Source organism: Euleptes europaea, chromosome 6 (genome assembly GCF_029931775.1).
Source record: "Euleptes europaea isolate rEulEur1 chromosome 6, rEulEur1.hap1, whole genome shotgun sequence".
Taxonomy (NCBI): Eukaryota; Metazoa; Chordata; class Lepidosauria; order Squamata; family Sphaerodactylidae; genus Euleptes; species Euleptes europaea.
In genome coordinates, this window is record NC_079317.1 from 77564459 (window position 1) to 77592205 (window position 27747).

General features: G+C 40.2%; 1 protein-coding gene across 2 annotated transcripts in view; it reads right to left on the reverse strand.

The window, feature by feature from the left end:
- MPPED2 (metallophosphoesterase domain containing 2) overlaps positions 1-27747 on the reverse strand; it is a 162948-nt gene that overhangs the window by 75446 nt on the left and 59755 nt on the right. Inside the window, exons 1-2 of one of the 2 annotated variants that reach the window (XM_056851103.1) lie at positions 25937-26075; positions 10428-10525 (exon numbers count right to left, since the gene is read on the reverse strand). In XM_056851103.1, coding sequence (XP_056707081.1) covers positions 10428-10485 — 58 coding nt within the window. In that variant the 5' untranslated portion in view covers positions 10486-10525; positions 25937-26075. Of the gene's footprint in view, positions 1-10427; positions 10526-25936; positions 26119-27747 lie in introns of those variants that run through there. The other variant, XM_056851102.1, reaches the window with a different exon arrangement.

Sequence of the window (27747 nt, forward strand, 5' to 3'; positions counted from 1 at the left end):
GTGTTCTCTGGTACGTTAGCTATTGTTGTAGTATACATATTGAGGATCTGGCTAAAAGCGAGTCTCTGTAAGAACCTGGAAGACACTAAGAAAACTTCGCGCCCATCTCCCACAGCAATTCTCGTAGCAAACATAAAGAATAAGTTGCTTAACTCTATCTGTACAATCTGAAGGAAGTGTATGCATAAGTAACTGGAAGCTTTTTACTGTAACATTCTACAATACTCTTCATGGTCGCTTTATGAATAATGGGCTTGCACTTTTTCCAACTTTCTGTAATAGGGCTACATCAAATTTTTGCCCACAGAAATTTTGAGAGCCAAAAGTTGGATGTTTCAGAACAGTGAAGTAAGAATTCTTATGTAACCCTGTCCCTTCCTTTCCTTTTTCATGGACTGTTCGCCACCTGTTTGAAGCTGTGTCTTCCCCACCACTTCAGCACCACTTTTAACATATGGGATTCCTTCTAAAATGATCATAGTCAATAACAGATCGCAGAGGCACTCAGATTGGACTATGTGGTGATGTTATGGATCCATATCAGATTGAAGTAAATGTCTCACATGACCACATAAAGCTGCCTTATTCTGAGCAAGTTACCAAAAAGTTTGAAAAAAGGAGGTATGTGAGAAAAAAATCAATGTCAATTTTAAAAAGGCTAAACGTATACCGTATATACTCATGTATAAGCCGAGTTTTTCAGCCCAAAAAAAGTGCTGAAAAAGCCCAACTCAGCTTATACGCGGGTCAATACGGTAGGGGGAGGGAAGGGGGGAGGGAAGAAACATACCGCCGCCACCGCCAGCCTGCCCGCACGCTTTCTCTGCGGGCCAGGAGCGGCCCGCTGGGCCTCCTGCGCGCAGGGAGGGGGCCGCCGCCTGCCCGCGCGCCTTCCCTGGCGGTGGCGGTGGCCCCCACCCTGCGCGCAGGAGGCCCCGCGGGCCGCTCCTGGCCCGCAGGGAAGGAGCACGGGCAGGCGGCGCCCCCCCTGCGCACAGGAGGCCTTGTGGGCCGCTCCTGGCCCGCAGGGAAGGGGCTGCCGTCGCCGCCTGCCCGCCCGCCTGCCTTAAGGTAAGCCTGCGGGGCGGAGGGGCTGCATTTCCCCCTTGGCCTATACGCGGGTGCCTAATTTTTCCCCATTTTGGGGGTGAAATTAGGCACCTCGGCTTATACTCAGGTCGGCTTATACCCAAGTATATACGGTAATCCAAAAACTTTAATCAAATTATAAATATTACAATATGCCTGACCAAAGCACTGAACATCCAGATGTATTTTTTTTAACACGGACCAGGTATCTCACTTTGTTGTTAGTTTGGACCATCAGAGATAGCTATCCAGATGGTTGATCTTAGTGGTCCAAATTTCTCTATAAGCCAGGTCAGGAAGAAGTACTGTCCGAGAGTGTGTACGTGGCTATATCCAATGGTCCTAATTAGGTGTGTGACAAACCTATGTGTGTAAGTGCAATTTTACTAAAAGGATTTTTCTAGACTAGGGGAAGATATCTACTAGGGGAGTGCACAAAAATGGTATATTCAGGGGGTTTTTCAGGAATCCGATTTTTGGGGGTCCATTACTCCTTATGGGGAAAATTTCTGGGTGGCTGGGGGTGTTGTTTTTGAAGGTACAGGCACCTAGATTGCAGCAGAGTTGCTGCTGGCTGTCCTTTAAATAAACCCAAATCTCAAGTAGATTGGATCATAGGATCCAATTCTTTGGTGCCCTGAACAGGGTGCCCCCAGCCATCCTCCTATGAAGGAAAAAAAAAAAATCTCCAAGCTGTTTCCAGAGCAAAAGTCATGCCTTTAAGCAGCGATCACAGGTCAAATCATGCCTCCGATTGAAGAACCAGCACAACAAGACTAATAGAACCATTGCAGAACCCAGTAATCCCATTAAAAACACGAGCCAATGTGCCAAGCAGAACACAACCAAAATCAAACCAGAGAATCTTCACAGTGGAAACTCCAGGTGGGGGTCCCTTTTGCAAGCCTAGCAAAACCAGTGACAATGTATAGATGCCTAACAGCAAGGCAAGCCCATAGAACTCTCCCAAGACACAAAAACAAAGGTAAGAAAAGGGGAGGGGGGAACAGTCCTTGGAAGCCTGCAAATGTTGGCTCCTGAGCTTCCCAGTAATCCCCGAATATTTCCCAGATTTCTGGGGACCATTTTTTCAGTTTCCCAAAAATCACAGATACATTTGAGAAAGCCCAAATATACCCGGAAAATACCGATAAGGTATTTTTGGGGAATATTTTAGGCTCCAGTGGATCTGAGTGCACATAGTACCTAGATATGTAACCAAAGACTGTGGTATTTTGAGCCACATTTTGAAATATTTATAATTTTATTAAAGTTTCGCGAATATAATTTTAGATTTTTAAAATTGACATTGATAATACCATATATACAGGGTTTCTCTCTTTTTTCCCACCTGTTTGGTTACCTGATCTGTTCTGGATTGAAATCTTCCCCCCTTTTTGTTTATTTTCATTGTGTTATAATGAATCAGACCAGTGGTCCATCAAGGTCAGTATTGTTTACTCAGACCAGCAGCTGCTCTCCAGGGTCTCAGGTAGAGGTTTTCACATCACTTACTACCTGGCCCTTTTAACTGGAGCAGCTGGGGATTGAACCTGGAACCATTTGCATTCAACACAGGCTCTTCCACTGAGGCCCTTCTGCTCTCAAGCTCAATTACCAAATATCTCCCACCACCAAATTTGTCAAAATACTGAGATGCATTTCACAAGGTAAAGTTTCTACAAAATGTACACCACCCTATTTTATCTCATCCATAGTCTAAGGCTTTTTTCTTCTCTCAGGATATGGTTGAAGGACACACAATACTTCTCTAGCAGAAGGATCCATAGTCTTGATCACCTTCCACTTTAAGCTGATTAAGGTGATACAAATCCTTTTTGGCAAGATGCCAGAAGCCTCTCATTTTCTCACCTGCACCTTGTGAGAAAATCTTTTTACTGATGTGTATGTGGAATTTCCTACAAACCAAGAAGTACCTTGTCGCTTAACAGTTTTGCTCAAAATATCTCTTTTCTGTCTTTGATAGATGCAGGTTAGCAATCACTTGTCTCTGTCAAAGGAATGGACTAGCCATTCATTGGTGGATGACTTAGAATAACCTACCCATATTCATTTCTTCTTGTTGAGGTCATATATATTTCAACACTTTAATGTATTGGCCCAAAAGATATACTTACCAGCCACTCCAAAATGTAATATTTCTCTCCACCTGAAATGTATACATTTGGCACTCTTGGTGGAGCTTAGAGGAGAAGAGTCAATTAAAAATGTAAAGGAGGGGGGATGGCTTCTTTGTTAGACACCATCTTGAAAATGATTTAAAGAACAAGGGATTGTTCAGAATTGTGTTTAGAATCTTGCTTGGGTATATCTGGTATGAGGCTGTAGACAAAATTTAATAATTTCTGTTTTATATTTTTTTGCCACTTATTAAACAGTTTCTATTTTTTGCTTTTTAAAATACCATAAACATTTCTGATTTTCTTTCCCTTTACATATATTGTTAATTTTTATTACATCCCACAGGCCATTCAGAAGCAGAAAGAAACGCTTCTGTAAATTAATTACCTATGTAAATTCTCATTCATCTTGAAACAACTAACAGTTTAAGGGTCAGAATCAGAGTACAGTATACACAGGATGTTAACTCGGCTTGTATTATCATTACAGAGAAAAGAAACTTAGCCACATATACAGTAGATCTTTGGTCATCCCTCGCCAGTGCTTGTGGATTCATAAGAATAAGCCTTAGCCATGTTCCCTGATGATAAACCTGGGGTTTCTTCTGCTCCATATATAGGAAGGACTAAGGCATCTAACACTGCGATCCTAAAGATAGTTCCACCCTTCTAAGTCCATTGAAGTCAGCGGACTGGACTGCTAGTCACCTAGAAAGAAATAGCTGGTGACAATCAAGAGAAAAGGGGAGCCTTTGTAAGGAGAATACTCTAGAAATTAAGAAACCTTCCTTCCTCTTCCTGTGTGTCATGTCAGCAACCTTACAGAATCGAAGCAAGTATAGGCCTATTGTTGCTTGGATGGGAGACTGCCTGGGAATATACTGCCTTGAGTTCCACGATAGATACAAATGGAATAAATTCAATAAATAACAAACATTAGCTTTCTCTCAGTTGTTACATTTTGGATACACACAGTATCATGTAATACAGAAAGTAGGGGAGGGTGCTAGTTTCCCAGGATTTATGGTTAGTTTCTACGCATACTTTATTTTTCATTTGTGTGGTCTAGTGCAGTTTGTCCCTTTGATCCAAGGACATACTTATAGCTACTCTACTTTATGCAACAAAGGAGTTGGTTGCCTGAAGTTGGTTGTTTCCTGAAGCAAAAGCTTACGTGGAGAACGAACAGGCGCTCACAGACCTGAGTACATGTGCCTGAAGACCATAAACCCAAAGCCTTGGCAAAATCAGTAGCTGCTCATATCTGATTGCACTTTGAGCTTTGGAGACATTCCAAAAAGCAGCATGAGGTTGAAGACAATCTCTCCCCACCCCTCAGATCCAACCTCATGAAGAGGCTAAGCTCATCTGTGTCATGTTGTACTTCCAAAGTACCTTGAAGTGTTGCGGAACAAAATGGTTTCGCTTCAGTCTTTCTCCTGAGCATTCAGCAGGAGAAGGGAGTGCCAGGTGCATGTCACTTCCAAGATCTCGGGAGTGCTTCCAAAACACCACACATCTGCAAGTCAAGTCCACATCCTACCTCAGCCCCAAGCTCAGGAAAAGGGCTGATGCTCCTCATGCTCAGCTGAGGTGTGAAGATGCTTATCCATGACAGGTATGGCAAGCATATCAGACTTATCATATGCATGTCGTTTTTAACCTGCTAGTAACGCTGCCAAATATACTGCTAATGAATGTTTCTAATAAATTAGGATAAAGGATAAAAAATCTCTCATTTGCATAATGTTTTGAAAATTTGTTGGGATGTACTTGGATAGCATTAATTATGCATGCAAATTGCATGATTCAATGTGATACATGAGTATGGATTTAAATCAGTGAAAGTTTGGTTAAAAATCTCAATTAAGGTACAGACTCGGTGAGAAGACTGCCCATTTTTAAACAGTCGGCTATAAAATGGGGATAGCTATCTGCCTCAAAACATTGTTATAACATCAAAATTCAGAATCTATCTCAACCAGGCCTTTTGCAAACTAGGATCTCTACACTGATTATTTATTCAAGCATCTCTGGTCCTATTCCCCCCGCCACTGGAAACCATTGGAAGGATTTCTTGAAAATTACAACAGTTGTAAAATTTGACAAGGCAAGAAACAAAAATAAATAACAAAATCAGAAACAATCTTCTGCTGGGAGTGAACAGGATGCCGTGAAATATTTTATTAGTGATACTCAGTGGTCTGGGAGCCATGTGGTTCTTTCGGATGCCCCTCGGTGGTTCTTTTGGGCATCATTCCCCAATGTGGCCCCTGCCCCATATTCCAGTAAAAGTAAGCAAGGTCATTGCCTTACAGGACTTGTGGCTAGCATGCGGTTGAAATATACACTACTGCTGGGACTGGAGAACAGGTCAGCTGCGAGCCCTCCTGAGCTGCAGGCCTCATGCCAGGGATGGAAGTAAAAGGTCCATCCTCTCCAACATCCTCCACCCTTCTCTGCAGCCTCTGCATTCTCATTCCAGCATCAGGGAAGCAAGCTGGCCACGGAAAACAGAGAGTGCAACTGCTGCAGGCACACTGCAGGGAAGAGAAGCTGCTGTGCACAGTGGGATGGTGGTAGCCTTACTCCCCTTTCTACAGGACCAGCACACCCTCTTTTGTGAGCCTCGGCAATCTCACGCAGTTACCCGAGCTGCTGTGCCTCAAAATGAAGACAGAGTAAGAAGGAAGAGCCCTTTCTTTCACTCCAGACACACAAAATTCCACAGTCACGAGGACCAAAAATTCTGCAGACTCATAAATAATCTGGTAATTAAAAAGGTTATGTATTTAATATTAACAGTTATATATCTTATATTATTGCATGTATATGTTTGGTGGGGCGAGGTACAGGGCATACAGCGGTCATGTGGCTTTTTTGGTTTATGGTAATTGAGAATGTGGCTCTCCACAACCTACAGAGTGAGCACCACTGCCATAAATAATCTCCAAGTGAGACATATAATATCTCTGCTAAGAGACAAATGGGTAAAAGACAAATGCCAAATAGATTTTGCATGTTCACTGGCTATAAAATTCGATCACTGTAATGTAATAATGTAGAAAGGTACCCTAGTAGGTAAACTAGATATACAATGGGCTTGTTTGTATCACTATACAGCTACTGCTTTAGATTTAATTTTAAGCAACCAACACTTTCTATAAATTCATGTAATTCTCAACAGTTGCCCCTTGTGGTTTTGAATACAGGGTAATAATGAACAGGGGATCACTCAAGATACCCCAATGCCCACTCAGGGGTTGTACTGAAAAAAATCTTTAGGTCATTTTGAATCCATACACAGACACACTCAGATATGTTATTTTGAAATGACTTAAACCCAGTACAACTCCCTGGTGTATATATTAGCATACAGTGGCTGAAAAATGTCTTCCAAACTATTTGTGAAATCATGTCTAGGAACAATACATGCCCATGGCTATACTTCCTTATAATCATGAGCATTCCTTCATGGTTCGTGATGGATGTACTTCATTCCATCTTTAATCATTCATGGAGCTGAGTTTGCTGTAAATGCTTAAATGCTTTCATAATTTTGATCAGGCCTGGTGGGAGAAGCTGACCTGGCACTAGAGTTTCAATTTAATTTTCTGGGATTCGGGTAAATGAAACAGAAAAGAAAAAATGTCTTGCTTTAACAAAGTACAAACAGTACAAATAATGTTGTCCCCCCCCACCCTGTAAAGCCAGCACTAAAAAAATAGGCTTCATTCACTGATCCCAAACATACTTGAAAGCAAATCCAACTGGTTTCAGTGGAATTTATTTCCAAGGACAAATTGGGGGAGGGGAAGAAGATTTCCCTTCACCTCAAAAAGTTGAAAAGATATAACAATTACCTACAGGTTAGCACTGAAGCTAAGCAGAAAGGCCAGTACACATAAATAAGCAGCAAAGAATGAGTCCAACTGGACAGCAATCAAGATCACTACTGCAACGGGAACTCACCGTTAGGGATACACAAGACCTTCTCAATTGTTTCTGTAATTTTTTTTAATTCACCGAAATTTAGCTGTATCTTATTATACTCTAAGACATGATACTCTAAGATGGGACATTTTGGAGGACTTTCATTCATAGGGTTGCCATGAGTCGGAAGTGACTTGACAGCACTTAACACACACACACACAAGACATGATAGGATCTTGTTAGATTCTAAGACATGACTTGGTTTTGCTTTTAACTTTACAGTGGCAGGCCAAGATTAGAAATTTATAAACAGTAATTGCATGTGCTATGCTTGTGACAGTAGGATTTTCTAAATGGTTAGAATAGACTCCAAAGCCCAGACCAGCTTGCTGTTATGCATAGTTCCAAGACTCAAGAGAGTTTCCTGTCCAATACCTGACTGGGCTGGTTCCAATATATGACAATGGCATCTGATTTCCTACATGAAAATGTTGAGCCTCCTTCTAAGCTGGTGTTTCTATGGAGAAAAGTGCTTCTTCAGTGCAAATTTATGAAGATACAAGATAGAGGTTGTTAAAATATAAAAAACTCAGAAGCCACTGCAGTTGTGTACTGGGAGCCATATGTGAACTGGATAATTATTAATGATAGAAAGAAAGAAGAAGGGCTCAACATCCTGCAAGGTGGCAGAGCAAACCAGCCCCGCATCAGGGTCCTCCAACAAGAAGTCCTCTTCTGCCTGTCGCAGTCCAGTCGCCATTTTGTCTCACAGGGGACAGAGGAAGGGGCAGAAGACAGAGGAGAAATTTAGTTAAAAATTAGATAAGTAGATCAAATAGGGTAAGAAGGTTAGAGTAAGTTGTAGATAAGATCAGATAATGAAGATACGAAATGGAAATCTTGAAGAATTTTCCTTAGAGCCTATTCTAAGCATGGAGCTGTGCTGCAAAGCTGCTCTCCCCTCAGAGGCAGGACAGAAACTGAAGCCAGCAGGGCAATTCCCGCCAAAGAGACAGGAAATGAAGACTGATCCTGCTTCCCTGGGTGTGCAATGGGAATCATCACAACTTCCAAGATGCCCTTCCCTCAGAGTGAGAAAGAAGTAACAAAAGTAGAGGAAATGGACTAGGACCACAAGGAAGAACATTCCTGTATAAACTGACACTCTGATATTATCATAGATTCAAAAGACAACAACTCACTCATTTCAGTGAAGGAAGCAAGTCTTCCTTTACAATGCTGAGCTACCCCCTCCATGAAAGCGAGAAATCCTTCTTCCACAGGATGTCCATGTATGCATCAGAGAAACTACCAGGATCGAAATCCAAATCCTATCACTTGTTAATTAATACATGTTTCTTTCTTCCTATCATCTTCACCTATTAAACCTAATACATTTTCTGATGAAAAACAAATTCGAGAGGGGTAGACTTTTAGAGGGAAATGAAAAGGAGTCCTGTGACAACTATGAGATAAGCTTATGTAGACTAGCAGTGCGATCCTTGACTTCCAAGGATTTTACAAGTGTAGAACTCTGTTCAGGATTGCACTGCATCAGAGGCATCTAATTATAAGGGCTCTAGTCTCTGAAAGCTCATGCCACAATAAATCTATTAGTCTTTAAGGTTCCAGAAGACTCCTTTTGTTACTGATGTTATTGTAATATAGCCATATCTCAAAGCATCAGTGCTGAAAGCAAAATGGAAGTCTCTACCCTCTGAATAGAAAGGATGACACATCCCAGCTTCCTCTCTCCTTCTACTATACTATTATATGGGAAGCCCATTCCTAAAGGAATGGCGGTCGGGAGCAGCGGAGATGTGCCACCTCCTCTGAGGCTTCCTGGCGGCCGTGGAGAAAAAAAGGGGGAATTTAAAATTAAAAATAAAGAAAAAGGGGGGAAATTCCCCATTGAAAAAAGTGAGGCTGTGCCACCCCAAAAAACAGCCCTGCTGCCGCTGAAGGGGAAGTTCCCGGGCCAAATGGGCTGTGGAATCTGCCTAAAGGTAACTCCACCCCGGGAACGCCTCCCCCACGATGGCGTGGCTGTTCTCTTCCAGGATTTAGTTCCTGGACTGGACGCACAGGTGGCTGGGGCCGGCAAAGCTCCGTCACTCCCAGATACCAGCATGTTTGCACCCACGCCAGTGTGTTTGCCACTTTATCCCGTGATAAAGTGGCACCTATGCTGATGTGGGGTCATGCTGGATCCTATGGAGATTTCCCCCCCCCCCCAGATTGCAACCTAAGTTGAAAACAATTTTTTTTTACTTTGGGGGCATGTAAAGGGGGGCTGTCTTTAACGTATACAAATTTACTGGTATACTCATTCTATTACTAGCGGGCGCTGCTGTAGGGGGCTGTCATTCCCGCAAGAGGGCATGCCTTCCATCAGCTGGGTCCTGTGCTTCCAGGTGCATTCTCTCCCGCTGTTCTTTGAGGCCAAGTGAGAAAGCTTGGAGGAAGAGAAGCCAGCCTCTCTGTCAAACTGGGAAGAGGCTGGAAGCAGATTATGTGAATCACTTGCCCCACACAAGGAGAGCCCGTCCATAGACTAGGAGGGCAAATACAGTACATCTTGAGAAATAGTATTTTGTTAGCTAGTATAAATGTGAAAATATAAAATGGAAGTCTGTACCCAAAACAGCTTCCTCCTGGTGCAAGAAACCTTTTGCTAATCTAAAATTCAGAATCCTTTTAACCAGTACGACACAATTACACATACGTTACCTAAACTGCCCAAAAATCATCCTTACTTTTCACATACAATATCTAACTCACAAAAGGGGGAGCAACAGTACGGTTATATACACATACACACAATTAGAATGCCAGAAGTCAGACATTCCTCTGGTGATCAAATCCTTCTGATGAACAATCTCACAAATTGCTGCAGTTTTTAATCCCCCACAAAAAACTCCAGTTAAAAATGCTATCTGGTTTAGAAGGAGGCTGAAAGGATGCTCAAGAAACACACGGAAAATCCATCAAGGCAGGCAATAGAGCAAACAGTTGAACTGTTTTGGTTTTATGCAAGGAAAACACCAGGCTACAGCACAGGGATAAACAAAGGCCGAGACCTACAGAGTCCTGCTATAAATCTAAAGCTCACACATAAAAGCTCTTCTTTGTTGAAAATGTTGTTAGACACAACAAAACACAAATGTTACGTAAGAGCAAGCTCTGCCTCTGACCTTTCACTCTGTAACCGTCAGGCTTCATTAATTTTCACAAGGCCTGACAGCTCTAGCGTTAATACTCACGCTTGCTGATCGAGCCACACAGCAGGTTCAGACTGCTACCTTCTCCTCTGAAACTCATGCATTAGGGTTCCTTCCATGCTGGCAATGGAAAACCAAGTCTAAGAAACATTAAACACAAAAAACTACGTTACAATAATGTCACGGTTGAGCCATAAACCCATCCAAACAGGGGAACTACTGGAACCCCACCTAACTGTAAAGTCCTGACCGGGGGGGGGGGGGCATGACTTAATTTGTGTGGTTCCTAATCATCAGATTGTAAACCACTCTCAAGCTAGTGTTTATAATTTTATACATAACTGTTCAGTGACAGGTTCATTAGAAATAATACCACCAAATGGAGTAAAAATGGGCCGCATACAACATGGGGGATTCATCTGACACTCCAGCAGCTGTTAATGAGGGAATTCCTAACTTCTATGTTTTTTATGTCTCAACCAAAACATTATTCTAATGTAACTGTTTGTGATTAATACCCTTTTTAATTTTGTTAAATAAAAAAGAAACATATCACATAAATTAAAAAGTATCTCGTTCCAACAGCCCTGATATAATTTCTATTTATATCATGTATATCAGTTGATGAGTGGTTAGCATGGTTCATCAGTAAATTCCAGAACAACTTTCCACCAGAATTTATCAACTACTGCTCAATATGTTCTTGTTCTAACAGAATGCATCTTTACTCACACATATTTTTCCGACTTACACTCATGTAAGTATGTATAGGACTACAGCCTAAAATGACCAATGATTTCTTCACACAAATACTGTAATGATATGTTCTCAGATGTTATTGGGATTTTTTAAAACTAAACTTAATAAAACTGATCTTTGCTAGTAATATGTGACAACATGAATCACTACTTAGAAATGTTTTGTATTTACCTTTAAAACATTTAAAATTGCAAGGTAAAGGTATCAGAGACTGGCTCTTTCAATGGCGGGCAGCCCATTCCTGGGGGGACGTGTATACGTGGTGGCCAGGAGTTGCACAGCCGCACCGCCTCCTCAGAGGCTTCCCAGTCGCAAAAGAAGTAAATTAAAAAAAAGAAAATTCCCCCCAAAATGTGTTTAGCAAGGCTACGCCCATTATTTTGCTGGCATAACAATGACACAGTGAGAAGGGGGGTTAACAAGCCGAAATGGGTCTGGAAGCTGACTAATGTCAGTTCCACCCCTGGGAATAACCCAGGAAGACCCTGCATGCCAGCGCAGACTTTCCCTTCTAGAAATTCCCTGCTGGCATGGCAGCGACAGCAGCCAGCACAGTTGCATGGCTCCCTGGCACCAGCACGTTTGCCCCCAGGCTGGTATCCATGCCACTTTGCGCCGTGGTAAAGTGGCATGGACACTGGTGTGGGGTCACAGCAGCTGCTATGGAGCTTCCCCCCACCAGGATTGCACAGTTAGACTCTGACTCATCCAGATTAAGTTGTATACAGGTATCTAATTGCCAGAATGCCACTTAGCAAATGCTGCAATTAAACACCAAAGACTCGCTGATAATAATATAGTCTGTTAGTTTGATGACATGATGCTGGTTATGCATTGTGGTGCCACTATTCTTTCTGCATACGATTTTTAACAATAATCTCTACTTTTTGATACAATAATTAAGATCTCAATAAACTGAAAATCTGAAATCTGAATCTCTAGCAAGAATAAAAACTACAACATAATTATCTTGTCACAATCTTTGGGTTCATCAGATGGCGCACAAATTTAGTATGGGAGTAAAACTAAGAGACATCCTAGGGCCAATTTACAGTTATTCTATATTTACACAACAATAATTGGCTACCTACACAGAACAAAGCCCTGATGTTATTGAAACAGTGCTGCTAGTTTCCACTTTAGCAAGTAGTTTTAATATAATGGTCTCTCACTCCACAGTATTACAGAATATTTTATACACAAAGCTTTCCTGCCCACAACACTTGCATATATATAGGACCTGTGTGTGTACATCACAGCACGCATGTGGCTCACGACGGAGGTTCAAGCATCTTTTAAAATTCTACATAATATTTCAATGTATCTATGTACAACATTGGTATTTGGGAGAAAGAAAATACCAGGACCCACAAATTCCACCTCAAGTTTCTTCTCAGTCTGTTTTTAAAAGGTTCCAGTACTGAATCCCAGAGACTCAATACAAGGGAAATAATCTTACTGTTCATACTGCCAAAGGGCTTAAACAGAAATGGGTATCTTGAATTTGATTCAACCCAAATTGAAAAAGAACATTTTTGGTTGATATTACATTAGGCTAAAATATAGAAATGACTCCTCATACTATATAAATCTAATAAGAAAAACCCATCTCAATTTCAAAACTTTCAAAGCATTTTCTAGAAATGCATCATAGATCAATTTACATGGTACCTGAGTTGCTAAGCAAAACCAAATCACAGGTTTCAATTGGCTTAACTCATATTGGAAAGTGAGAGAGTAAACGCTTGGAAATGCAATTACTGCAAACAAACTCCATTTTCCCCACTCAGGAGGGAATTTCAGAGGACATTTTATTGCCATCAGATAATATTTCTAAAGGCATCAATACACAAATCCATTTCTTTGTAGAATCTTCATTCACTATATAACCCAATCTTCAGATTTTGAGCAAATTCTTTAGAAGAGGATATTACCTTGCACAAAGACACAGTCAATTTTAATCATTTGCACTTTGAAACTTCAGTGTGCCTGAACCAATAAAAAGTACCTAATGCACACAGCCCTGGAAGTACTTCTAACATTTCCTTCTAATTTTCCTTTGTTTCTGCAATTTACAATTGAAATTAAAGGGTTTCTTTTTCTTAATAAAAAGGGGAAATAGAAAATCTGTATAAGGAGAAAAGAAGGTCATCTTGTGAAACAATTACTCAATCTGTAATTAAGTTAATTATCAACTTCATGTTGGTACTGGAGGGGATGTGGTCCTGGGATTTTCATTTATAAATACTTTTTTCTTCAAAGACCAGTGAATACTACTATTAAGAATTTCAAAACAGTATAGTTTAGAAAGAAAAACATGATATAAATCTGACTCTGCAGATCTTAGCCAAAATGTGCTTTGAAAATAGTGAGAATTTTTGGAATGGATCAATCCAAAAACAGATTACATAGCCAAGCACTTCTGTTTCCTTTTGCATTCAGTGGAATTTTAAAGTGTATAATCAAATATGTACAGTGTATATGCCCAGTAGTTTCCAATATATTCTACAAAAAAATCCAATATATTCAGAGAGAGAAAGAGACTGACAGATGGAAACAAAAGCTGTATTTGACCCATAGCTACAAACTATATAATTTTTTCATAGGATTTAGATCTTTATGGCTTGTAAATGGTCTGAGTATATGTGCAATACTGCCATTTCTTTTCTAATCGGAATGTTCCCAATTTGGTAAACTAACTTTAAAAGACTTCTTTTTAATCCCTTATTTCTTTGCAACAGTCTGAAAACTGGAATAACCACATTGCAATTATCTAATCAATACAAATTCAAAGACATTTGTTTAACAGGTCAACTTTATGTAACTTGTAAGAACCCCCCCCCCCAACAAATTGTTCATAAGAAGAAGTCAATGGGTGGGCTAGCAGAATTTTGAGGAGGATTACATTAAAAGTGAGAGCCGGTGTAGTGGTTAAGAGGAGCAGACTAATGCCTTCCTCCTCTTAAACCCTTTACACACCCAACACAGCAAACCAGTGATAAAACTCAGTTGCACTTACCTATAAATGTTCATTGAGGTCTTCATGCAGACACACATTAGGACTGCGCCTGTGCACAGGCCTGCCACTGGAAAGACTTCTAGCTACTATCCATAAGGCGGCGCTCTCCCCCAGAGCCGGCAGACGCTTTCCTGCCCAAATGTCCCGTGCTCCAGGGTGGCGCCTCCCCTTTCCCTCAGTTCCTAACCACCGCAGCTGGGCCAAACCAATAAAACTAAGGTAAGGAGCCAACCGCGGGGCAGGAGGAAGGGAATGTGTGTCTGCACAAAGACCTCAATGAACAACAGTTACAGGTAAGTGCAACTGAGTTTTCATCCTCGTTTTCGTCCAGCCCCACATTGGGATTATAGCAAGCATGTACCTTACAAGAGGTGGGTGGTGACTTTACTGGAACAACGAGTGAAGAACGGCTTGACCGACCTCCGCTTCTCTTCTGGATTGTAAGTCCAAGGCATAATAATGGATGAACGTGTCACTGCTGGACACGTTCATATAAAACCAACCACTGGATGATATAAAACCACTATTATCTACTGCCATTAAAGTCATGGTCCCCACCAGTCATCTGAGCATTACACACAAGGTGTATAAAACTTGTGTTACATTGACTTTACTGCTTAGGAAGCATATGGACAACCAATAGTGAAAAAAGACTATAACCAGTTCTCTTTCTTAGGACAAATAACATTATTCACTGATGTTCACTGTAATCAAGAGCTGCTGAAATTTATGGGGTTTAAAGAAAATACCGAATTCCTATATTCTTGTACTATTCTAATTTTGCCTTTGCCAGCAATTTCTTTCCATGGGTGAATAGTAGTTATAATTACAGCTTAAACTTTCTTTACAATAGGATGACCAAATTGCTCCACAGTTTTGCCAACTTTTTCTCAGCTCTGCTCTGAGCTTCTAACAGCAGCCTGAACCACATAAATTAGACAGCTGTAACTTTTCTCCAACATGGAAGTATTTCTTTTACCTCCTACATTTCAACATTTTTGCACAAACAAACATTGCTAAGTCATGCTGTATTAGGCTCCTCTGTGAACTCAAATTACTTGCAAAATTAATACTTTTGCAAGTGTTTTATTACATCATTAGCGGTGTATTGCTTTGTTTTCCTACCACTCATCTTTCTTAAAGCTTTGGCTGTTGGGAGTCTGCTAAAGCAGACACTCTTCAGCTATAAGGTATTACTTACGTATCTTTAGGACCATGGCATGAAAAGAGAAGAACTCTTCACCAGAGATAGTAATTAACAGTGAAATTTAACATAATCCTCATTGGTTACTTAAGATCAGAAACAATTTGCATCTTAAGTATATTCAACACCAGAAAAGTGTTTGCTGTCTTCACCTCAAAGGCTGCCATCTCTGTTTTTACAGCTGGCCTTATGGAAGCACTTGTTTATTAATGGCTCAGTTTCTTCCATTATAACTGTACGCGTGTCTTCTCTAGCCAGTTGGTCAAGCAGATTCTGGAAATCATTTTAACATACCTAGATAAAGAAGCCATTTGTCACAGTAAGGGCTCCCCAAACCATGCATTCCTGTTACTATATGTTCTATATGCTTTATTTCTGTTCCTTACTCATAAGCATAAAAAAAGAAAGAAAATAATGATTTACTGGCAAAGCAGAAGATCTCTGCAAAAGCTTTCAAAATTACTTAGCTGGAATCTGTTCGTCGGGTAAAGAAGCCATACTAAAAATTTCAGCAAACTTACTCTAAACCCATCTACAGGGAAAAGTATTTTGAATATGTCCTCTAAAATAAAGACTACTAGACCTGTCATATACACAATTTGATTGACAGAAAAAATATTTTTTCAAACATAGTTAACAACCAAGAAATTTAATTCCCTGGTTTCAGCCTGTCTCCTCTGTGCCCTAACTCACATTCACTTTTTAATCTTGAGATAAAAGATAAAATCTTGTGGTAACATTTTCTATCCAAGGTTACTTCAGATAACAACTTTTCATACTGCATTAGTAAGATTATTTGCAGTAAAATGTACTAAAGTTTCTGGCTATCACATTTTATCCTGCCCTTTCTCCAAGAACCTCAGGAAAGCACATATGTGTCTCCATCATTCATTTGTTTTCCCATTAACACTCTGCCATCTTCCACCAGCCCACTTCAGGTTCCACTCCCACTCCTTCAGTTCACTCTACTTCTCTCTATAACTTCTCCTCCAACTCATGCAATAAACTAGGCTCAATTTAATGCATACATTATTGGTAGAGTTGCCAATCTCCAGGTACTAGCTGGAGATCTCATAAGAACATGAGAACATAAGAAAAGCCCTGCTGGATCAGACCAAGGCCCATCAAGTCCAGCAGTCTGTTCACACAGTAGTCTCCTGCTATTACAACTGATCTCCAGCTGATAGAGATCGGTTCAACTGAGAAAATGATTGCTTTGGTAATTGGCCTCTATGGCATTGAAGGCCCTCTCCTCCCCAAACCCCACCCTCCTCAGGCTCCGCCCCAAAAATCTCCAGGTATTTCCCAATCCGGAGTTGGCAACCATAGTTATTAGCCTTTTGTGCTCCTGTAATGCATCAGTTCTTTAGTCCCACTCCAGCCCCATAAGAACATTTTGACAGCCAAAATGTACAAGATTCATCAAATTCAGGAATGCAATTCAAGTATTTGTTTCTTGTGACTAATACTAAAATCTGAATTTGAAACATGATCATGGTGTTTCAATGACAACTATGCATTTATTTCAGCAAGTTTCAAGTAAAGAAAACCAAAACTGAAAGCTTGGTTTCACTGTTGGGGCCATGGCTGCCAACTCTGGGTTGGGAAATTCCCAGAGATTTGGGGGTAGAGCCTGGGAAGGGCAAGGATTGGGGAGGGATCTCAGCAGGGTATAATGTTCGAGTCCACCCTCCAAAGCAGCTATTTTCTCTAGGGGAACTGATCTCCATAGTCTGGATGTTAGTTGTAATTCTTTTAAATCATACAAACTGCCAGCCACTAACTGAGTTCCTAAGTATCACACAGGAAAGTACATCACTGGAATCAACTTGTGAGTGTGCAACATTAAGTTTGGAAACCATTTCCTCTAGTTATTCTGCACAGCATATTGCTTTGCAAAATTTGTTCATAATAAAATATTTCAACAACCTGCAACAATTTCCCAGCAAGATGCATCTGTATCCCTTGCTTTTCCATAACATTCAGGAAAAAGTCAGGCATTTTCGGTATAATAAACAGAAGCAAAAATATCAGGGTTTAGAAGATGCTGGCTAGTGGCCCAGCAGAACCAGAGGATTAATTAGCAAGTCAAACAGAACATTAATAGCCAGTAGGAAGCATGGTTCAGAAAGCTGCCTATTTTTCTTGTAATAAAGAAAATAAAGACACTAATTCTAGAAACCTTGATTAACCCCCTACTAGAGGTAATTACAATAAGGTGAGGGTCTGTCACCCTTGCATTAACATAAGTTGCTGCATACTGGTTTTCAGTGACACAATAATTCCTCTGACACTGTGAATAAATGCTAACGGTAGACTTTTGAGGCTCAAGCCCTCTTAGTAGGAAATGGTTTTAGCAGACCTTCACTCAGTGGTTGCTTGACCAGAGAAAATTCATTTTCTACCACAAAGAGCAAACTCATGAGACATTCAGTTGAGCAAGCATTTTCTTAACGCGCTCTAACATAATGTTCACATTCACCAACAATTATGGCTAAGCCACAGGAAGATAAATAGAGCCAACGACAGAGTCCTAAATACTCTCTGTCACCTAGTCTAGGCCTTACAGCCGTATACAACATAAAATAAAAAGGGCTCTATAATAGATGGGGCACTGCCAACCAATTTTAAATTGAATTACACAGCCTGCTAATCTTTATGATGAGATAAAATTTCTTTGAACACTACACATTACGCTAAAATCTCCAGTGCCTTCTACACCAGCTCCAACACTCCTGTTTCTGACTGTACCCCTGCAGCACTAAAAGTATTGTTCTGCACAGAAAAATGCAAAGGATTCTACCTTCCGTTTTTCTTGTATATAAGGTTGGTGTGTATATTGACAATATATTCTTCATTACTGGTTAAAAACCTAACAGAAAATGTTCAGGGAATTGTGAGCACTTCAGAGTAATCTCGTGTAGGTTTTTTCATTATTGTTTTCTACAACTGTCTAATTTTGCAAGTTTTCATTTTAAAATGCTTTCATTATATATCTTTGGCAAATTAATTTCTTGAAACCAGTCTATACTACTATTAAACAACCAACTGCAGCAAATAGTTTTAAAACATTCATGTGATAAGAAAGTCCCATCCTTAAATTGCGATATATTTCCCAATGGGCTTTCTTTCTTATATGCCATTTAAAATATGCAATCAGAAGACAATTTTGGAAAGATCTGGACAGAAGAGAATCTGAGGTACAGTCATTAGTTTTGTACAAAAGCAACCACATGACAATACAAATAATGCTAATTTCCCCAATCCAGCCAATTTTTTGGTGCAAGCAACCATTCCACTAATCTAATGGAACCACAGAAAACCTGCTATTATTTAGAAACAATAAGAAAACTCATATGCATATGAAATGGAACACTTTATTTACCCAACCATATCTTTGGGTGTGCACTGATAACCAACAAATAATTATGTAAACACATTAAAATGTAAAATTTCCAAAATATGCAGAACGAAATTATTCCAATATCTACAACCTTTCTCATAAATGCTCAGACTTAAATTTCAGCAGACTTCCTAAGGGAGGTAGATATAGAGTTCAAAAATAGCTACTGTGAACACATTTTTCCAACCTCTGTTTCAATTTAATGCTCCGTAGACACTGTCAAAAGAGCTACTGCGGGAAGTGGGATGTCCACCATCTTGTGAGAGAAACTGGAATCCTGGAAAGAGAAGTTTGTCCCTAAAGAGGTAGTAACATTAACTACTACAACTCAATCCAGGACATTCAAACTTAATCAGCAGTTTCTTTTAATCACAGATATTGAAAATACAAAATCTGTGGCAACAACAATGAGTTGTGTGCAGCAACATGGCTCTTTACAGAAATTCTTCATTCTTCATAAAATAGATGAAACAACAGAGTTTAAAATAAGTGGCAGATGGTAACCACTGAAGTGAGAGAATATATCAACCTATTAAAAATAGATTTGTTTCCTGTTGTGATTATTTTATTGCAAGATATTTCCAAACTGCCCTTAGTTTTAAATTAATTGAGAGAAGCCTGCATGAATCTTCTTCTCTATTTTTGCAAATGTGGACCTTAAAAAAAAAACACAAATATATAAAATTGCTAAAAGCTGCTAATTTTGAAGGATATTTCAATTTTTAATATTTTCCTTCTAGATTTGGCAACTCCAAAGGTCATCATGTATGCCCCTTATTCACCATTCTGGGGTCCAGAAACATACATCTTTGTACTGTTCAAAGTCAAGCATATATATCTGTATAGTGTTTATGTACAAGACAAAATAGGTTGGGAAATACCTGGAGATTTTGGGAGTGGAGCCTAAGGAGGGTCGGTGTGGGGAGAGGAGAGACTTCAGTGGGGTATAATGCCATACACACTCCAAAGCAGCCATTTTCTACAGGCGAACTGATCTCTGTCACCTGGAGAGCAGTTGCAATAGCAGGAGATCCCCAGCCACCACCTGGAGGTTGGCAACCCTATCCCAAAGACAAATATAACTATGATCTACAAGGTGTCATATACAAATGTGTATTTTGAGAGGAGCATTAACTACATTAATATCTCAAAATAAAAACAAAATGCAGCAGGTCCAGAGAAATGCTAAATACAACCTTAATCAGATCCTCTTTCTATCATTAAAATCCCAAAAAAACGAAGTAAAAAATATATATGCAGACTGCTGTCGTGGAATTTAATGTCAATCATGTATGCTATACAGAATGTTTGTATTTTTCATAAGTCTGATTTTATTTAGTTAGCATAAATAGGCAAGAATTGTCAGAGTAACAAGTTGCCCATAATAATCTGACAGAGACAGCTGACAGGCAGCTGTCAGATCAGAGGCATCTAGGATGATGCAAGAGGCAGCAATAGCCTTGCAGGTTCTAGGGTGAACTGCAACTAACCGGTTTAAAGCAGTAAGGTAGCTGTCAGATCAGAGGCATCTAGGATGATGCAAGAGGCAGCAATAGCCTTGCAGGTTCTAGGGTGAACTGCAACTAACAGGTTTAAAGCAGTAAGGATGATGTAATACTGTGGCCAGGTCTACAGGTGGCCTTATTGGTTTCAGCTGGAGTTCTGTATATAAGCCTATGTAACTGTAACTCTGTGTTGAGAAGTTTAGTGGAGAGAAGTGTATGTGATGGTTTGTCTTTTATCTGTGCACTGTAAATTAAACAACACTGTTTTCTATAAAGCAAGGAGTTCTGGTGGTGTGTCCTGGATAACTACTAATCTGCCTGCTTCCACGTCAAGAATTTGCAATGGGTCATAGAATCTGCTTGTAAAACTTACTGAAAAGTTATAATCAGGCACTTTTCTCTTATTGTCCCAGCACACAGTTATTGTCCTTGACACTGAATTACTCATGAATACATTTTATGAATCATTAGGTTACTTCTAGATCGAGTTTTTAACCCAAACACTGTGAATTTACCAGATCCATGAAATACAAGGTTTTCATATTGAACCTGAAACACACAAACTTCTGATCTTCCCCTTACAGTCTGAAGCGATCACAATGTGAACCAATCACAGATCAATAGGGCAACGAAGGAACTGCCACCATTTTGCCTCTGCAAAAAATTTAAAAGCCAAACAACCTCCCAGAATCTTGGGAAAGCCTGGTAAATGGGAACGAATCAGAAGTAATGACTGACGGAATAAGAGGAGGGAATAAAATAAATAATACGATCCATACAAAAAGAAAATTGAAGCAAAAAATGTATAAATGCACAACTTCATCAGAAGGAAGCACAGAGAAGATACCCAGATTTGCCATCCATGATAAGTAAAACCTGGATTGTCATTTTAAAATAAAAACAATGTTAAAAAAATCTGACAGTACTTTGAAGATTCAGCTGTGACCACTTGCACCACTGAAGAGGCAAGTTAGAAATTTAAAATGAAAAACACCCTGATCTGTCAACAATGTAAGTGTCTGCCATGGAAACGTTTCTTGCTGAGAAATCTGAGCAATGCACATCAAGTTGTTTCCAGCTATCTGTGGGTATTTTCCATGTTTGTCTCCTCCAGCTGTCCTTTCTGACCTGAGAAAACCATGTGGATCATGAGCTGTGCTAGGAAAGGGGATGAAATTGCCTTCCTCTTCTGTCAGCAGAGTTGAACACATGAACACATGCAGCTGCCTTATACTGAATCAGACCCTTAGTCAAACCGGCAGCGGCTCTCCAGGGTCTCAGGCAGGGATCTTTCACATCACCTACCTGCCTAGTCCCTTTAGCTGGAGATGCCGGGGATTGAACCTGGAACCTTCTACATGCCAAGCAGATGCTCTGCCACTGAGCCACAGCCCCTCCCCTTTTCCACTGACACTAGAAGTAGAAAGGGTGATTTAGTCCCCTCCTCATTGCACTCCCCACAGCTATTCGTCCTCATTAATCCCACAACCCCACAAATCAACTTTTTCAGTATTAGAAGGCCTGCTGCACTGAAAAGAAAAAGGTAAAGAAGATCTGTGCCTGTCAGTCCCTTGTACTGATGGATCACTGGCTCCAACCCAGCATGTGCACACCTAGCACAACACTATTTAGCAAGATTTCACTTTTTCTTCATCTTACACATTCACCATTTGGGTTGGACGAAACATCACCACTGCATCACAAGCAACTGAGTTTTAATTCAGAACTCTTTCAAGAGGCATCTCACGTGGCAACCACAAAAACTGCCCAAACAGCTGCTAGGGTCATGGACATTTTAGAAGCGTCATGCTGCCTGCAATCCAAGAGGTGCATTCCATGATCCACTGTGATACAGCAGAGAACGCCAACATGCAACTCTTATGACTGTGCAATGCAACAGAATGTCTTTGGCCAGCCCCACAGAAATTTAATGAACCGTAAAGGGAAACCGCCCTGACCTGGATGGCCCAGGCTAGCCTGATCTCGTCAGATCTCAGAAGCTAAGCAGGGTCAGCCCTGGTTAGTATTTGGATGGGAGACCAACAAGGAATACCAGGGTTGCTGTGCAGAGGAAGGCACTGGCAAACCACCTCTGTTAGTGTCTTGCCCTGAAAACCCCAAAAAGGGGTCGCCATAAGTTGGCTGCGATTTGACGGCACTTTACACACACACAAAGAGAAACCAGAACAGATATCTGCAATACAACAAGATTAAAGAATCATCCCTTTAAATAAAAGTAAAAGTACTAATCCTCTTCCACCTCAGTAGTCTATTTGAGAACATAGCTTCAGGATCTGGTTACATAAAAATTAGTAATAACCATATATAACCAAGTACCATAGGCAACCTTCTAAGATTACTCAGATCAGTACGATGGGACCTGTCTATTGCAATACATTTACACTTTCAAGACACCTCTAAATCTACTGGCTAAGTAACCCAAATTGTACATTTTCTTTGCACTCATAGGTTTCTCCACTTTTCCTAGCATACAGCATAGGAAGAGAAAAATTATCCTATGTCACTCTGCAATAATTACATCATTAAGGTAGCTCCTGTTCTATATGCAATTGATTGCAAAGGATTAAAAAGTACATTATGATATAATAACACAAAGAATATATGTGGAGAAAAAGACACTGGTTATGGCATGATAATTTTAATCCTTTCTTCAAACTCATAATGCTGTGTTTACTCCAAGGTCAGTTAAGTTACTATAAGGGATTTTTAATGAAAACAATTATAAATTTAAAATAACTGTGTTTAAGGCATTTAACAGTCACTAAGGTCAAGTGATTACAGCAGTTACAAGACCCCCGGGACATGTTCACACCAAAACAAAGTGAATAAATTACCTCAGCAGGCGTGTGTAATCACTAAGTGACCACAAAGGTCATGCAGTGTACAAGCCCAGACGACTTTCATGCAAAACCAATAATGAAAATTTATCAGTCAAGGAGAAGGGGGAAAAAACTTAAGGTAAAATAAACGTTAACTGATGGGCTACTGAACAACAGAGGTTAGAAGACAGGATGCGGAACTTTAATAGGATACAGAAGTGGCAAAAGATACTAAGTACAGGGAAGAGCAGAAAAAAAAACCTTTTATTAGCTATGTTGAAAAGCAGCTCTTAAAACCTTTGCTCAGCAAAAACTCCTAAGGAGGCATTTCAAACACCAAGGATTTGATCCAATGCATACGTCACAAAGAACCAACTATGAATAGACTGTATGACACAATGAAAAGGAAAAAGATGGTTTTTGTATCTCGGCTTCCCGTGAAAGGGATAAAAAAAAATATATTGGCAGTCTTCAGCATTGTACACGCCAGAGAGCGCTACAAAAATAGTACATGGCTCTCCTGTCAATGACTTGACTATGTCCCTGTTGTGTGGTTCTTAGAGATGATGGGAGGATTTAAGCATTTTTGAATCTGTGAGTTTGGGGAGGAATAACTGGGAGGAGACACCATATTTGGCAGTCACGGGACTTCCCAGTCCCACCCAGACTTAATTTAGATAACTCTCCTAAATGAGAACTAGGGAAAAGAACGCTTTTATAAGGCAACAAAAGGCTAAAAAAAATTAATGCTGCAGATTCATAATTCAAAAACAACCCAAAGACTTTGAATCTGGGTCTAGCAAGTCTTTGTCACCAGTTGCCCCACTGCTCCACTTCCGACCAAAATGGCCCTTACCTTTGAGGGGGCAGACGGTGGTGATGGCTTGCTACTTACAAATCCCATAATGACTGTCGTATGGAAATGATGCTCGCAGTGCGTTTGGCAGCATCATGTCCTGCTGGGATCATGGGATTTGAAGGTTCTTTGCCTCCTTACTAGTTTATAATATTGTCTCCCTACCAGTTCAGCCCAAGAGTCAGAGAAGTCATAAATCCCATGATCGCATTCCTGCTTAGACTGCCACTTTGAGAAATCAGGCAGTAGGGATTTAAGTACAGCAAGCCTTCTCATCACTGGCCTCTTTCACACCTTTCTCAAAATTAGGGCTTTTTTTCCCTTGGTAAGGGGGATGGGACCAGCTGTCAGGGAGAACTGAACAAAAAACACATCAGGGATTTTTGAGCCTTCCTATCGAATGCTTGAAGTTTTGAGGTTTTTTAAGCATTCAAAACAACCGTCCCTCCCCCCAAAAATTAATTGTTTTTGAGGTGGATCATGATGAGTAACCATATTATTCTGTCTGTAGCAGTAGAAAAGAGCAAGATTTAAGTAGCACCTTAAAGACTAACAAAATCTCTGGCTGGGTATGAGCTTTCCTGAATCATAGCTTACTTCTAGCTAGCTGTATCTGAAGAAGTGAGCTGTGACTCACGAAAGCTCACACTCTGCCAGAAATTTTGTTAGCCTTTAAGGTGCTATTGGAATCTTGCTCTTTTCTACTGTTTTTAAGATGACATGGAGATTTGCACACCACTACAAAACGTAATGCAAACTAAGCATGAATTATTATTTTTAATTATATAATTCTGTACTCTTTTCAAATATGACAGACTATCTCCTCTCGAAGCCAGTAAATGGGCCTAATGTGCACAAGTAAGAGAAAAACAATATCCAAAAGGAGACAAAGACTATAAGCAATCGAACAAGAGTGGAGAAGACAGAGTATGGACAGTAGGAGACCGACAGAGGAAAAGGTAAAGAAAGGCCAAAATGTGAAAGATCAGGTATTTCATTTTTTTTAAAACTTTTATGTACCAAAATGTCACTTCTCTCATCTCCCCAGGGCCTTCCAAGAAAATCCAGTGGGATTTAATGATCCTATTAGGGTCTTTTACAGACCCCGTCAGTTGACACCAGATATAATAGTGCAATGTCACAGCCATGCTTTAAAAGACTTTTTATATAATGATGTAGCTTCATTTAAACAAGCCAAACTTTTAAGAAAACCAGCTCACTCTTTAGGGTCATCTGGCCATTTTACGGTGCATTTCTAGGCACATACAGATGGTCTCAAAAGTTCTCAAAAGCAATGTCTGATAACATGAATGTCCAGTTTGCTGGATTTAACACAACTGCTATTGTTGTTCAATTCACATATTGAACTGTTATGTCAACTTAGTAAGGACTCTCTAAGATTAGTAGGCTGTTAAGATAAGCTTAGCAAAAGTCAGTATGCCAACAGGTGTTGTGTTCCTTAGAGACCATACAAAGCATAAGAGAAATTCGTATGGATCCTACCAATATCCAGCAACTCCATAAATAAAATTTATTTATTTATTGTCATACCCCACTTTTCCTTTTGGCTCAGGACTGAAGCCTTCCTAAAATCTAAGCAGCATTCCTCCAAATTAAGTGGCTCACTTAATTCTGCTGCATTGAGTCCCTTTTAAAGATACACTGTACAGTGCATACTGTTGATATTACTTTTGCACATGGTACCATCCAGGATGTTCACTGCAGAGGGGCTGGGAGCTGCCACAGTGTAATTCAACCTTTTGTCAGCACCATCAACTGTATGTATAAAATCAAATATCTAATCCCTCCCTAATTAACAGAATCATATTTTGACTACACAGATAATGCAACAAAAGGACTAGGTCATGGGATGAATGGTCTTCATATCTCTAACACAATCAGAAGGCTGTGAAACTTGAACAGCAAAAGGTTAACCGAGGCCACCAAAATGCAGTAATTCCTTACCTAACCAGTCATTAAACTTCTTAACCTCAGAGGGCAGCCCCAACTCAGTGAAATCGCCTGTGTGAAGCAAGATGTCCCCATAAGGCATCTGGATCCCATCTGTTCTGGAGTGTGTGTCTGAGATGCAGACAAATCGTGTGTGTCCTGCTGGTTTCGGGGTGTCGTATGGAATAGGGTCGACCCTAAAGCAAACATAAGAAATCTCATTAAAATGAAACATGCTACTAATGTTCAACATATTTGGCACAGTCTTGTCACACTACAGGTATGCTGCCTGAGAGCTGATGATTCCTACAAAGCTCAACAGTCCCCTTTCCCCCTCCTATGTACATAGGCACCATGATAGAATCTTAAGAGGAATGGGAGATGTGTGCACCTCTCACATATCCCCATGCAACCTTTCATATCTTTCCAATGCAAGTTACTCATGCTCAAGCAAAAATACTGTGTACCAAGTTGGGGAGGAAGGCTAAATGGAGATTGGACGGGTCAGAGTGCAACACATTTGGTTCAGTTTCAGTCACCTTTATTGGCATAAAAATAGTAATAGTAGTTAACAGAAATACATAAAACTCCATACTCACTCAAAAGGGTCTCACATATAACTCTTCAGTTTTAAATGCTGTAATAATACATTCTTCCATACAACAATGGACCTATCACACAGCCTAGCTTACACCAGCACCCTTTTATGTATTGTTTCCCAGTGTCTGTAGATTGCCACAGCTGGTTTTTCCCCCTTACCCTTTATTTTTATTTTTGATAATAATTGCCAGAAACTCTGCCACATGTTTGGAGACAGCGGGTATCCTATCCGCTAATAAAAAATTGATGCCATCATGTGCTAAATCTTTTACGGACATAAGGTGAGGGTTGATTAGTTGTTTATAATACAGGGGACAATATAAGAGAATATGCTCCTGACCGCTGCATAGTCTTTTGTTCCGAGGAATACCCCTGTATCTACCCGAAACTATGGCTGATGGGAATGTATTTTTCATTCATTCATAACCTTATTTATTGGCATGATAGCTAAAACATCAAATACAAAAATGAGACGGAATGTATTTAATCTGGCCAACGTGAAGGCTCTGCACTGGGAGGGATGGACTAAATTGAAGAAATATTCGGCCATTGTTCTTTTAGGGAAGGAAAGGCCAAAAAAGGTAGGTGAGCAGATCTTATTCGCTCCAGCATTTATTTTCTGCAGTTCCATGCCCCAAATTCTCCCTGTAATCAATCTAAGAATGTAGGCTTCCCCAGAATTTAGCAACTCCCCTAAATTAATACCAAGAGAACTAATTTTCCTTTCTATGAATTGGGACCATTTGAATACATAAGGGTCCACAACCAAACCGGCTATAAGGCTGTTTGGGGGAGCACAAAACTGCAGGCACAAGAGCAACACATATTTCCCATTCCCCCTGAAATGCCAACATGCTGTCTGCATAAGTGCTAGTGCACGGGTGTAGGAAGACAGAATGTGAAAATTAGGTCACTATTAAGCTTTATGGGAATCCACATACAGACACTAGACCAGGGGTCGGCAAACTCATTAGTCAACAGAGCCAAATATCAACAATACAACGACTGAGATTTCTTTTGAGAGTCAAAACACCTTTTAACAACCATTCATGCACGGGAGGTTTTGCCTTGGATTCGCTGCTCTCTAGATGCACATTTTCCCCATCTGCATTCTCAAAACTCTGCAGGGGGGCTTATTGTTGAGTTTTGAGAATCTGGATGGGGAAAATGTGCAACTGAGTGGCAAATCCAAGGCAAAACCTCCCATTCATAAATGGCCAATAACC